General features: G+C 29.9%; 1 protein-coding gene and 1 long non-coding RNA gene across 9 annotated transcripts; both read left to right on the top strand.

Moving 5' to 3' along the window:
• The first annotated feature begins 182 nt into the window (after positions 1–182).
• Positions 183–4,621, top strand: LOC117126870. The gene is made up of 2 exons (XR_004449605.1): positions 183–471; positions 2,584–4,621. It is a non-coding gene; the product is annotated as an uncharacterized LOC117126870 (long non-coding RNA).
• Positions 4,622–9,979: 5,358 nt separating this feature from the next.
• On the top strand, positions 9,980–11,718 carry LOC103828589 (putative E3 ubiquitin-protein ligase XBAT35). 8 transcript variants are annotated; one of them, XM_009104200.3, is made up of 3 exons: positions 9,980–10,125; positions 10,346–10,488; positions 10,779–11,718. In XM_009104200.3, exon 3 carries the CDS (start codon positions 10,779–10,781, stop codon positions 11,577–11,579), a length of 801 nt encoding a protein of 266 aa, XP_009102448.1. In that variant the 5' UTR covers positions 9,980–10,125; positions 10,346–10,488; the 3' UTR covers positions 11,580–11,718. The 8 variants fall into 8 exon arrangements, with proteins under 8 accessions (XP_009102448.1, XP_009102442.1, XP_009102445.1 ...); XM_009104194.2 differs by having other exon boundaries at positions 9,983–10,125; positions 10,738–11,718; XM_009104197.2 differs by having other exon boundaries at positions 10,012–10,125; positions 10,346–10,408; positions 10,738–11,718.
• The last annotated feature ends 3,551 nt before the right edge of the window (positions 11,719–15,269 follow it).

Raw genomic sequence — 15,269 nt, 5'->3', positions numbered from 1 at the left:
TTATACTTGTTTTAAAAAAATCAAAATATAACATATACAGAAAAATCTAAATATTTATTATATGGTTAATATGGTTGTTTAATTTATTTCAATAGTTTAAAATTAAAAAAAATATAATATAAGATGTACTTATTTTTATCAAATCTTTATTATTCAAAATCATTAATTGTCATATATACTTTAGCCACATTAGAAAATTATGTAATTTTATTGAAGGAAATAATGAAACACATTAATAATGTATTTATGGTTAGTTTAATAAAAAGCTTAGTATATATTTTGATAGACCAACATATTTCTCTAAGGATTCTAATAATCATTATAGTGATGACATGTGGCTACAAAAAAAATGTTGTAATGCTTCTCAATTAATATATAAGGGATTACTCCAGGAATTGGTCTACGAATCCAAAGCGGAATAAAAAAAAACCAACACAAATCAAACTACGGAAAAGATCCGAGCTATCCTAGGTAAACCATCTACTGTCTCATTATGCTCCTTTGATATGTAAAAGATTTTGAAGTTCTTAAATCTTCGTTGAAACGATGTTCACCTAATTTTGTGGAGAACCTCGACCATGTTTTAGGGTCCTGAATCATCAAAATTATATCTTTGCAATGTATTCCAAAACATGACTCAAAACATAGACCATGTATAACACAAAACAACACCAAAGCGACTCCAAACATATAGAATATAGGGCTTTTTCAAATATGACTCAAAACAAAAAGTCAAACACAAACTAACCCATGATTTTTTTGAAACTTTCATTTGCTATATTCACCCCAGAATTTCGGATTATTCACAAAAATGTCATTACTTTTTTTTTCTTTTTTTTCGAAAATGAGTGTTTTACTCTATCAACCTCATATTCATCAAGTATTTACAATATTGCCATTGCCATCAATACACCAACCTACCATGAACAACCAATTTGAAGTTTTTAATGCACCAAAGTTTCGATTTTTACTCTTCATATCTCATTACTTATGCACACAAACTACATCTATTTCACTTTCTCCCTATATTCATCAAAAAAAAATCCAAGATTTTGATTCTAAACTTTGTAAGGTTCAAACTCATGATCTTGGTCATTAACAAGTGGATATGTTTTGTGGAGAAGTTTTGTGTTATAAGAGAAGTTAATCAAGTTATATCACTGATTGAAAGTATGAAATTGTTTTTTTTTCAGATATATTCGTCGGAGACGTACTCCGTTAAGTCTTTCTGATCGTAGAAGACTTATACGGAAGTCTTCTGGTCAATGCAGATGTTAGTTTTGTAATTTACTTTATGTGCGTTTTTAAAGACGACTTCTTTGGAAGTCTTCCAACTTTTCTTTGTTAACAAAAAAATCTTGTAAATACCAGAGAAGACTTCCTGGTGAGTCTTCTAGGATAAACAAGTTAGTTTTGCAATTGACGATTGTGTCAAAAATTTGACTTTCTCTAGATGACTTACACAGAAGTCTTCCGGAAGTCTTACACTTCCGGCGGAAGACTTCCCTCTAAGTCTTTTGAACTCTCGGTGGAAGTCTTCTCACTGTTGGTGAAAGTCGTTCGGTTACTTTTGCAATTGTAAAATAAAACTTAAATATTTAATTTTAATTAGACGACTTCAATGTAAGTCTTCCGGAAGACTTACAAGGAAGTCTTCTAATTAAAACTAAATATTTGAATTTTATTTTTCAATTGCAACAGTAACCTGAGACGACTTACATGTATTATTTAAGTCGTCTAGTTAAATGTATTATTTTAGTTTTATTTTTCTGGTGGAAGACTTTCATGTAAGTCTTCTAGAAAAAATCAAATTTCTGACACAATTCGCTCAATTACAAAACTAACATGTTTATTCTAGAAAACTTACCGGTAAGTCTTCTCTGGTATTTTCGAGATTTTTTCAAAAACAAAAGTAAGCCGATATTTACAAAGGAATACTTCCAAAGAAGTTTGATGTAGAGTAGACTTCTATGGAAGTCTTCCTTTGTAAATTTTCAATTGCAAAAATGACCTAAATGGAAGACTTTTTGGAAATCTTCTGGCAGACGACTTTTGTGGAAGTCTTCTACGTTAATGTTTAATAAATTTTCATTTTCCTTAAAACTATAAAGGCTTTTTAACATTTTCTTGTTAATTCATGTATATTAATCGATATTGGGGCTTCTAAATGAAATTTATAAATTAATTGATATTAATTATGAGGTTAGCAACATTCGTGTTTATAATGTTTCTAGCTAATTCGAGTATTTAGCTTTAAGATATTTATTTTAACTTTCAAAAGTGTTACGTAACTTCAAGATTATCAAGTTATATGGTTTAATATGTCTTCTTAGATCATAAGATATATTTTTGAATTTTCATGAGATTTAAAGTTTTGAATTTTCACTTAAATTTTAAGTTTTCCGCTTAAATTTCCTGTTTATATTTTATTTTCCCGCTTAAAAATTAAGTCTTCCCAAAACCATGGGTAGTGTACCTGCACAGTGACCTTTTCTAGTGTACCTGTGGTTAGGTATTGTGTTCAGTTTTTATGGATAGTGTACCTGCACAGTGACCATTTCCTGATCTCTATTGTTGAAACAGATTTTCTGAGGCAGCGGTTTCATCAAGTTTACCTCCACCAACACCCTTGCCACATCCATATGCACACATCTTTCAGTGTTTGGATGGAGCTTCACAAATTTCCCTGTAGTACGAGATAAGAAACGAAGTCCATCCAACGAGTAGAGGTAGCCTGGAACATTCACCAAATCCACCCACAGAGGCAGAGCACTAAGATCTGGGGGAGCCTGAGCATTTCTGGATTCCACTCACTGACCACTAATGGAACATTAGCAATGTGCCAGTACTTCCTCCTCAAGACCCGCTTCCTCACCAGCTCATCTTCAATCCTGAAGAGAACTGTTCTTTTGCTAATGAACTGGACGTCAATCTTTGATTTTTGAGAGCTCCATATCCTGTTTACCGTAGAATGAATTGATCCGATAAACGGCGAGTCACCCATGAAATACCCAACCACACAACTCTTTCATAGTGGCGCAACATCCTCAAAAACCTCCACAGGAATTTCGATGTCCTAATTAACTTTCATTTCTTTTCACTTTTCATTTCTTATATTGTGTTCAGTTTAAATGTTTATATATACTATTTTCTCTAATCATGAGTATAAAGTTTATAACAACTCATCTATGCACCATGATTATAAAATACAAAAATATTAACTTGAACTTATGAGTGAAAACGGGTTTTAATCCCTTATATACTAAAGCGCAAGTCGCCTGACAAATAAAATAATGCCACGTGGAAAAGTTGTAAAAAATTAATTGATTTGTTTTTATCTCTTATTTTTATGCAATTTAAATTTGTAACTACCTTTTGTTCAAAAAAAAAAAAATTTGTAACTACCTATATTCCAATTTTTTCTCAAAAAAAGTTACCCACGTTAACTCACATCCTCCTCTGAAACTGTTTTCTTCATCTCCTGTATAAGTATCAAATCATCTCCACTTTCTTCTACGTTGTATCTCTAACAAACAAAATCCTTCAAACTTTTTTCTTTACATTTCATTTGAGGTTGAATTATCAAAATAAATAGGTACATCACGTTATCAAAAGGAAGAAGTAAGTGTTTCATAGTCCTCCAACAATAATATAACGTTTACGTTTATATTTATTACCCATGTGCATTGTGCAACCATAATCACTACTACGTAACCTATTGCTTATTAATTTATAGATATCAGTTTTCTATGTTTTTGTCAATTATGTTTTAAAAGATTATTTTACATTTTTGCTATAGATGGAGAGAACAAATGTGAAAGAAGATGACAAAGACTTGCAATTCCGCTCAACTCAAGATTTGATGAATCATCACTATAACGTCAGAGGTGGCTGAAGGGGTAAATCATCGACATTAAAATCATATAATTTGATAGTTATCAACATAAAAAAAAATCTGAATCTATCGCAAAATAAAACAGTCTTAAAAATAAACAAACTGTCTCTAAAGAAAATGAACACAAATAGATAGCATTCAGTTCTTTCCTATTTGCACTCCCTTCTTTATTCTCAATCGTTTCATCTCTTCAATTTTTTTTGGGTTTTGTGTTAGCAACAAATAGATAGCATTATGAATATTTTTATTCCAATTCAAATTTATCTTCTCAATGTCATTCTTCTTATTCTTTTTGTATGACTCAGCTTGAAGTTCGTTTTAGTGGATTATTCATAAAAAAGTTAGGGACAACCAGGCTGTATAAATAGATTCTAAAAATCAGACCATGGAAATACTAAAGTAAATATTTTATCACTTTTCTTTCAGTTAACCATGGAAAGTTGCAATGTTATTGAGTTTTGTGGGTGATATTTTTTGGTTTATCATGGATATAAGGTAATAAAAAAAAGGCTAGAACATCTTACCTTATTAATGTGAAGATTGATGATAGCATATCCGCAGTGTTTTGTGTAGAGGAGATTAAAGTAATATGTAAACAAAGATATTTTAATTTATTACTGCCGTAAATTGTTATTATTTTCTAGATGTATATTATACATAATTTATGACTATGCAAATATATATAACATTCTTTGTCATCTCTTGACACCTAAAAATATTAAGAGATGATCTATGTGGTTTAGTACACTTTTAACCCAAAAATTTAATTTTAATACATGTTAAACTTATATGTTAAAGCTATTGTGTTTATTTTAGTAAGAAAAAATAAATGTGTTTATTTTAGTAAGATTTTTTTTCCTGTGCGTAGCACAGGGCAAACACTAGTTATAAAATAAATCTCAAACAATATATGCAAAAAAAAATCATAATACTATAATAAAATAATTTATTATTTTATGATTTATCAATACTATCAAAACATAAGCAATTTTATTTACTTACAAATAGTCTAGGTTGGACCATTATATTTAATTATATTTCATATTATTTCTACTCATATCTAATTTAATTGTTAAATATATATCATACCTAAAATTAAGGAACTAACTAACTAATCAATTATTTTTTAAACTAATGAATTTAATTTATATTAATTCGAAATTCAAATAACTAATCAATTATATTTTAGTTATTAATGTAATAAATAATTATATATATATATATATATCTATTCATTCGTATATATACAACTATATATTAATCCAAATGCAAAAAAAAAACAAATTGTTCAAAACCCTCACCAAATACATAAAAATATAATTCTTATAGTTAGAGTATTAATATATATCTATAAAAATATATATTATAAAATAAATATAAATAGTAATTATATGATGAAACATGTTACTATTGATAGTTTAATGAATATATTTTTTACGGGTTACTCAAACAGACATGTAATATATATATCAAATATAAACCAATTGAACAAATATATTAACACAAATATATCATAAAACATTACATTAACATAAATTGAAGTCCGAGAGTAAGAGTCAATATTTTAATTCTCTTAAAATATAATTATATCTATAAATTATAAAAATTAAGAACTAAATATAATAAAAATATATATCAAAATTAAAATAATAAATATTTACATTTCTAATGCGAATAATGAAATTAACTTTTAAATTTAAAATAAGCCATATACAAAACATCAAAAAGTATCTAATAATATGTGAATAACAAAAGTAAACTAACTAAATACACAATTATATTTTTTTTGCAAACGTAAATCATTAATTTGTAATAGACGTATACACATTATTGATGCTCAAATCTATTTTATTTTTAGTATGCATCCACTCAAATATTAATCCATTAACAAGATTGAATTTTAGTTGGACTAAAATTGTATTAAAATTGGAATATCAATTTCATAATATATTCACTATTCATCTGAACGTTCATGAATATATATTACAATACTCTAAATATAATAATAAATCAAACCGGATTACATATTGGGTCATTTATCAATTCAACCGATAACCAGATCTCGGGTTTTAGCGGTTGTTACGGGTTTTATAGAATTTTTAAATAACAGTTTTTTTTTTTGAAAACTAAAATGGATTACATATGAACCACCGAATTTGGTTATTTAACTGCTGGGCCGGGTCGGATTTCAAAACATTGAATATAATTTTTATTTGTAATATCTAAGTGTAGATACAATTAAAATACAAATATATATCAAATAAATTTGGAATGTTTTGAAAATAATCTCGCGCTTTGAAAGCACGGGTCAAAATCTAGTATTAAATTAAAACATCAAACAAAAACCCGTTGCAACGCAATGGGCTCATATCTTGTTGTTATATAAAGTTTTAGTTTACTGTTGTTTAACTTTCTTAATATATTTTAAAAAATATTTGAATTTGGATATTATTGAATATCTTAACTTTTAAACGGATATTCAAAACTTACAAATCTTGATTTGAGTAGTTAAATATGGACTTAGGGACTTGGATCTAAATATTTTTATGTTTTGATATCTGAATCTGTCGTTTAATAGATTCAAACATATCATGAAAAACTTTCATACTTATTTGTAATGGTGTGAGTGGTTATAATTATTTTACTAGATTTTGATCTGCGCTTAAAAAGTGCGGATTTGTTTTTGAAATTAAATAATTGTTTTAAACGAATTTCTATAAGATAGTGTATAAGTTTTAGCATACTTATCTAGAACATCGAATCAAACTGTACCAAATAAAAAAAAACGAAAATTGGACTGAATTTCATAAGTAACCGAGCAGATAATATATGCATGTAACCGGAAAATTGAAATCGAACTGAGAATCAAATTGGTTTCTGAATTTTAAAATGCAAATTATATATTTACATATATTAATTATATTTAATTCATAAATGACCAAATACCCTAACAATACTATTTATAAATAAAATTACCCAGAAAAACAAATTATCCAAATATTTTTTATTCAAAATGTTTAAATTATCCTTATTTTATCTGAATAATCCAAATTACTTGATATCTAAACTGAAAACCCTCAAATTATCTGATTTGTTTTTATAAAAATCACCCAAAAATCAGAATCAAACCGGAATTGAATCGGACCCATATCTTTCTGCAAATTAGCCATTTCCAACTTTGCTACTAAACCTAGCCAAAGAACTAAACAACCCAATTGAAACCAAACTAAACTTTGTAAATACCTGAACAGTTTCTAAATTTTATAATCAGAACACCTAAAACCAAAATACCCAAACTAAAACCAAATAATGAGGGATAATAGTACATCTACATTTAAATAGTGCGAAGAATATATTCTATTTTTACAAATTATTTAAATCATTTTAGTGGAGTATATATGTGGTTTATAAATGAAAAAAATATAAGCATTATTTTATATTTGATCCAAACCCGTGATCGAACGCTAAACCTGGTGACCGTATATAATCCAAACTAACTATGTTCTTCTATTATAGGTTTTACCAATTGGTATGTTTTTACAAAATTTGGATATAATGAAAATCTATTAACTAAAAATACGATAAAATCCAAAAATTTGTTATTAACCTATAAACCGACACCGGTTGATCCGACAAAAAAAAACTTATAATATTTGAATTTGTCGTATCAAATAATAAATACATTGTATTTATGCTATGTATTTTAATTTATAGGTTTTGTGACGATCATTATTTATTTTTTTCTCTTAGATGCATACACTAGGCTTATTTTATCTATTAATTAAATTAAATTTGTAATTAAATACTATTAAGATTCATGTTCACATGAGTAATTCACTTTTTCTTAATGTTACAATCAATATAAATATATATATATATATATAATTGACATATCGCAGAACAACTTTGCATATGGAAAGTATAATAATAATATGGAAGAATGTGAATATCTCGAAGTGGAAAAACGATATGTGATTAAAATATATTTAGTTATAACTTCCGGTTAATTATAGGAGATAATATAGGGTACGAAGCATTGATTGATATTGCATAGTTATAGTTAGATTAACTATTATATGGCTAAACAGTTAAATAATAAATAGTAATAAATATAGATAGATCCAACAACCTTTTTAAGTTGATTTATTAAAATTTATTTCCTTTTAATAATATTGATTTAAAATTTTAACTTTAGTATTTATTTTTATTGATATTAAATAGTTGAGAGATTTGGGAAAAAATATTTACCGATAACAATGCTTTTACTAATCTTGTTTACACAGCATATAATTGATGATATACTTGTTCCTTTGAAAATGAAAGAATATTATACACGGTCGAAAATATGATAATTTGGATAAATACTGTTTTGAAGAATCTCAATTCTCAGAATGACGGCAATCAAACCGAAAATCATGGTACGAATGATGTTATGGCTGGCCATTAGTCTTGATCCAACATGATGGTCTTCAATGTGTTGGGGCCCTTAAATGTTTTGAACAAATGGGGCACCCTCGTTATCATTTGTTACTATAAATCAGTTTTTTGTTTTGTGAAAGTGTAGAGTAAAACTCTAACTAACTATTGAACTATAACTTGGAAAATATGAAGCATATTTGTCTCATTAGTGGATTAATTAGTCCGTAAATATGGTTAAGCCTAACTGAAGTTGTTAGGGGTAGTTATTGTTTGGTGACTGTTTCCTCTATTCAATAATCCATCTTTTCATGATATATGATGTTTTGCTTATTGCACAAAGTTCAAAACATTATATTTTTCTATAAAGCAATTTTAAAGATATAATTTTAAAATCATTCAACCAATTATAAAAAAAGACCGTAAAATTTTATTGGTTGAACAGTTTCTGATAAAGTAAAAATTATTCTTAAAATCTCAAAACATTATATATTTTAAAACAACATAAATCTTCTAAAACATCATATAATTTGAAATGGATAGAGTATTAAAAACTCTGAAAGCACTACAAATGTAAAACCGGCTCAGTCTAGACGAATTCTTTCTTGTCGGGTTTAACTTGTAGATTAATGGTTTACGACTTATAATGATCATCTTTCACAAGCCTCTGGACTAACGATCAACTCCTTAAAGTTTAAGATTAACACAAGGGCTTCCCGTCACCAACTACTTACAAACAAAATGTAAGGCCAACAACTATTACTCACAAAAACATATAATAAAATGTACTATGCAAATCATGTTTATACGACAATTACTATAATTGAAAACATCAACAAAATTTCCAAAATATACATGTTATGTGGGTGAAATTTAGGTCTTCCAAAATTTTCTCACATTCATTTTGATGAAATAATTATTCGTTTGAAGTTTCTTAGATTTATATAAATTATATCAGACATAAAACTTAAAATCCAAATTACTTATATAGGTATTTCAAAATTTAATATTTTTAAAAAAATTCAAATATAGCAAAAATACGTATACTAAATTAATCTTTATCCAAATTAATGCATATTTAGATAATAATTTTAATCAGTAGCGGAGCAACCATTACGGCAGGAGGTCATGTGACACCTATGAATTCTGACGAAAACAAATTTTACTTATGGTTTAAACAACAATTCTAATGAAAATTGCCAAAGGTATGTTATGTGACTCCTAGTATTTTTTTTTATCCTAAGTCCTAACTAATTACTCAAAATTTCATCTCATATTTTATTAGATATATTTTTAAGTACTACTTTTTGTATTCTAATTATTACTCCCGATCTCTTATCTGTATATTTTGTCCCGATATTTGAAATGTACAATCTTATTAAAAATCAGCTAAACATATTGAAATGTTGAGTCCAAAACTAAGATTTTAACTTCAGTGGAAGTACAAGTTAATGGAAAAAACCGACAAGAATCAAATGCAATTGTCATGTGGTTAACAAATTTTCCTTTTCCAGACAAGCAAATGACTCTCCATCGTTAGTTTCGGTAGTGTGCGACCAAAACTGTAATAAATACCCTTATGGTCCACACGAAAATAACACTAAAAATCAAAAGAATTATCAATAAAGACACGTAAATGGATGGATAAATAAGTAATTACAAAACCTCATGGTACAGTAAATAACGTTTACCCGTTACACCAACACCACCAATCGTGGGCGTCTTCGTGCTTGTACACATTTTTTTCCTTTTTTTATATACTCTCCTTCTTTCACATAAAGATAAAGCGAGAAGAAAAGAGTTCAACTTCAAAGGTATCAATCATGTTATGTAAATAAAGCTATTTGTAGTTCGCCAAAAAAAAAAAAAGAAGCTATCCGTAGATATACATATATATATATTCTTCTGTGAAGTAATATGATTGCTGTCTGACACTGATCTTTAAAAAAGTAGAAGAATCGGAATTAATCTCTCTCTCTCTCTCTCTCTCTCTCTTTGCCAGAATAGTTTAAAAGTATATTCTATTTATTACAGATCTGCTCTTGGATTTCGGATTCTGCTGCAAACGAAGAAAGCCAAAGTGTTCATCTGTTCAGTGTAAGAAACTCTAGAAATTTTCTCGGGAAGCTATGGTTTTCTTTGAAGCTGAGAATAGTAAAATGAGTCTGAATTAAAAGGTCAGCAAAATTCATTTTTTTTATATATGATGGTAGCAAGATTTTAATTTTTGAATGTTTTTTCATGGGAAATTTTTTTTTCTCGGGAAGATTTCATCTAGGGGTTGATACTGATTCTTTTAGCTTCGATTTCAGTTTCCTAGATATCTGAGTTAGGAAAGCTGAGATTACTAAGTTTATTCCACTCCTTGATTATCCCGAGAAAATCTTCGATTTTGTTTTTTAACGCTATTTTTCGTTGTTTTTCAGTTCACAATCTCATTCTATATTCTCTCTTGACTCCGTAAAAGATGATGCAAATGGACGGTGGTGATAGGCTGAGAGTGACGTTACTAGATTGTATGGAGACTGGCCGGAGCTCGTTACCGGGGTTGACTCTCGAAGCTATTCTAATGGCCGACAGAAACGGAACCCCGCCGCAGCCTCTGCCGTCTAGGAACCAATCGAATCGGACACTTCTTGATGTAATGCAGAGAGAGCACCGACACGACTACAGCAGCCACCGAGACAAGACCGCTTGGAAGTCTCTCCGCGAAAAGCTCCGCCTCAAACGCAATGCTACCGTTTGGATCTCGTCGAATCCTATCCCGAGTTTGAATACTCCTGTCCTTAACCGGGATAATGACAGTCACCAGCTCGGTTCTCTCCTCTCCAACTCCAGAAACGAAGGAGGACAATCGCAACCGGAGTCTGCTTCCAGCGGCGGAGTAACGGCGGATGGGAGGTTACAGTTAGGAGCGGTGTTGGCGGAGGAGAGAGCGTTATCAGCGAGGGAAGAGGAAACGCCGCCGGTGACGGCAGACATGCAGCCGGCGAGGATGTCGTTGATGGAGTTGTTGGATGAGAACGAAGGGCAAATGAGCTTGGTAGGAGTAGGAGGAGACGGGGAGGAAGAGGAGAGAGGAGTGGTGGAGGAGACGGCGGCGGCCGCGGAGATAAGCTGTTGTGTTTGTATGGTAAGAAGCAAAGGAGCAGCGTTTATACCGTGTGGTCATACGTTCTGCAGGTTGTGTTCGAGAGAGCTTTGGGTTCAAAGAGGAAACTGTCCTCTATGCAACACCTCCATTTCAGAAATTCTTGATCTCTTTTAGCCATTTTCTTTTCACTTTTAATTATCATATTTAGGTTGTTTTATTTCTTGTTGTAATGTGTTGTTGAAAACTGAAGAGAAACTCTTTGTTGAATTCTCTCTCTCTCAGATTCATGGAAGTGTTAACCGTTTTTCTGTTATTTTTCCAGAAAATGTTAGTTAAACTATTACCACTAAATATCATTAATCAGCATCGTAGAACACGACAAATAGAAGAGACTACTCGAGAGTTTAGTTTAAATTGAAAAACATACTGGGAAAAGAAATTAAATTATTTATATTCATATAAAACATGAAAACATAAACCAAAAGTTACACTTTATTTACATAAATCATTTTATTGAAAAACTTCACCAACCCATCTATCTATCTTTTACATTTGGTAATATGGCAATCAAAGTACAATGGAGGAGTTGGGAGAGGAAAACAATTTATGGTTGACCATAAATTGCATATTTAATTCTGCTGTCACTGATGTGTGTTGGAAGATGTTCAATATGTGGTCGTTCAAGACGTGAACAATCTTCCGACTATACTTATGGCTAACAACAATCACCTAACTGAGAGGTACACTGGTTAACAACTCTACTTGCTGCGTGTTAAGACAAGTGTCTTTGTTACACATTGGATTTAACTGATAGCTTTAGAAAATTGAAGTGTTTACTTTAAACATCTCATAAAGAAGTATCAATGTTAAATACCCAAGCTCCGCTTGAGCCTTAGGCATGGGCATTCGGGGTCCCAATCGGGTTTCGGTTTTATCCATTCGGGTTTCGGTTTTTCGGGTTTATCAAAATCAACCCCATTCGGGTTATATAAAAGTTCGGTTCGGGACCGGTTCGGGTTCTATCGGGTTCGGATCGGGGTTAGTAAATCTTCAAAGAACCGGTATAACCCATTGTACTTTCGGGTTCGGGTCCCAGTCGGTTCTTCAGTTTAAAAATACCTGATTTGTACCTATTTTGTAACTAAAACATAAATGAAATCGGTTCTTCGGATTTAAAATACATGATTTGTACATATTTTAATAGCCAAAACATAAGTAAAATCAATTCAAAAATAAGAAAAAACATCAAACGTGATCATTGAAAATCAAGCAAAAGATAAACATAGTTAGTGATAGAAAGAAAACCAGATAAATGAAATCATAAAACAAAAAATAAGTTCTCATGAAATGAGAAATATTATTCAATAAAAACAAAACCAAAATCAAAAAACTTCAGGCATCAACCGCCACATTCCACCATCAATCTTCATGTAACATATAATTATTTTAGAAGTTCAATAATATCTTAAAGTATTTTGGATACATATTAAGAATTAAGATCATATTTGGTAGAAGTTCTTTTTGTGATTTTAAATGTTTCGGGTTCTATCGGATATCCATTTAGGTACGGATTCGGTTCGGATAATACCCATAACCCAAAATACCAAAAAACAGGATCCATTCGGTATTTATGTCGGGTTCGGATCGGTTCGGATTCATTTTTATCGGATCGGGTTCGGTTCGGATTTTCGGGTTCGGTTTATTTGCCCAGCCCTATTGAGCCTTCTCAAATTTTTTTTCTGGACTCGGAGATTATTTTGACGCCAATAACATATCTACTATCATTAACTCCTTCCCATGAAACCAACCTCATGGTCCTCATCATTTACTAGAATATGTCCGAAAACATTACCTTGCATCACCACTTTGGAATATTTCACTAATTCGAGTTCTCTCACTGAAAATATACAAATATGCTTTCAGTATTTACAACATTCCAAATGATCATAGTTGTTGGAGATTAGTCTAACACAAGACTCATTAGAATGTTAGAACCAAAATCAAGCCCAACCTATATAAGAAAATAGACCTTTGTGACTGACAAATCGTATTGATGTGAAAAACTATCACTATTCATTCAAAAGACAGTCATAATCGTATAAACATTCTACATTTAGAGATCGTCAACATCGACCACCACCACAAATCATCATGGACAACCTCTTCTCTTCAGAGGAGATCCCCTTTTGATGATCTTAAATCCCATCAAAAAGACTTTGTTTAGATTGTAAGCTCAGGGATCTGGAGCTTGACATGCTGGTGCATTGATACAGAGAGAGTGTTGACTGATATGGTTCTTTGGAGTATGACTCAGACATATCAAAGAATGTTGAAGTTTGGCGTGCTGCTGTTGTGTTACACATGGACGATAATGTGTAACACATCGACGTGGACAGAAGGAACTAAGACGTGATGACGTGGAGAGTTTCCATTGGCTGATCTTGTTTGGACGTGATTCACAAACTAGAATATCCTCAGATCACAAATTGGAAGATTTGTTGATGCTGATTTTTAGGAAAAGAGATATTGCACAATTGAAAAGAATTGGTGGCAATATATAGGAAAGCTTAGACTTAGGATTAGGTTAAGATTTCAACGTTATATTCTCACAGAAAGACAAACATGGGTTTTGGGGTTTCAGGAAGTGAGTGATTTGTAAACGTGATCTACAGAGCTTGGTTCACGCAAAGGGTAGATTAAGAATTGGTCTGTGACAAGCCGCGTGTGGCGTTGTGTAATTCGGATTAGACAAGTCTTTGTAAAAGATTGTTTACGTGATTCTTAATAAAGAAACAGTTGGTCTTGAATCTTTTGTGTTCTTATTGGTTTCACCTGCTGTAGATTTTTCATAGATGACCTTGTTTAAACAATCTCTTTACTCTTTGTAATTGCCAAACTATTTTATATGTCTGATTATTAATACGAAAATCTCCGAACCATTCAGACATTTGACATTCACTTTATTGCTGCCAACTATGCAATTGCAAACAATAATAATGCATAAATTAGAATCACCAAAAACCAAATTTTGATATTCAAATAACAATGATATGCATATTTAAACTAGAACCCCAATGCATAAATTAGAACTCTACATTTAATTATTTTTACACATATATACTCCATAAATGTATTTTGAATGACTATCTAAAAACAAGCCTACATACCATACAATTTATTGTGAAGTTATGGCAACACTTCCCTCTCACATTATCCTACTTGTACTTGTCCATGTAACTATCCATTTGGCAAAAGAAAAGATATTATCATGATAATCCGGCTATGTAAAATTTGATTTTTTTTCAATTTAATAAAAAGATACTCTAATATTTTACACATTTTATCTTAATTAAAATATTTCAAAATCTATTTGGAATTTTGAATGAATATGTCTTTGTATTATAGTAATAATTTTAATATGTACTTTTAATTAACTACATAATTTGTATTTTGTATTTTATATTAAATTATTATTAATTCATTTAATATACATAATAAAAATGAAAATATATGATATTTAATGTATCCATTATATACAAGAAAAAACTATTATAATAAATAATAATTATATTTCTATTGATTTTTATATGATTACTATTTTTGATTATTGTACGACCAAATACGTAAATATATATCAAGAAAAAGGCAGATTGAAAAAAATATTAGATCATTTTATTTATAAAATATTAAGACCGTAAAAATGCAAGATAAGTTTAAATTAATAAATAAATTATATATAAAATTATATTTTTTGAAACAAGAGAAATACCCCCACGATGACATAAAAATAACACAGATAAAAAAAATGATCATACTAGCATTCATTAAAATATATAAATATACACATATCACTAAGGTTAATTG

This window comes from Brassica rapa, chromosome A07, assembly GCF_000309985.2.
Source record: "Brassica rapa cultivar Chiifu-401-42 chromosome A07, CAAS_Brap_v3.01, whole genome shotgun sequence".
Taxonomy (NCBI): domain Eukaryota; kingdom Viridiplantae; phylum Streptophyta; class Magnoliopsida; order Brassicales; family Brassicaceae; genus Brassica; species Brassica rapa.
This window is presented reverse-complemented; position numbering and strand designations above follow the sequence as displayed.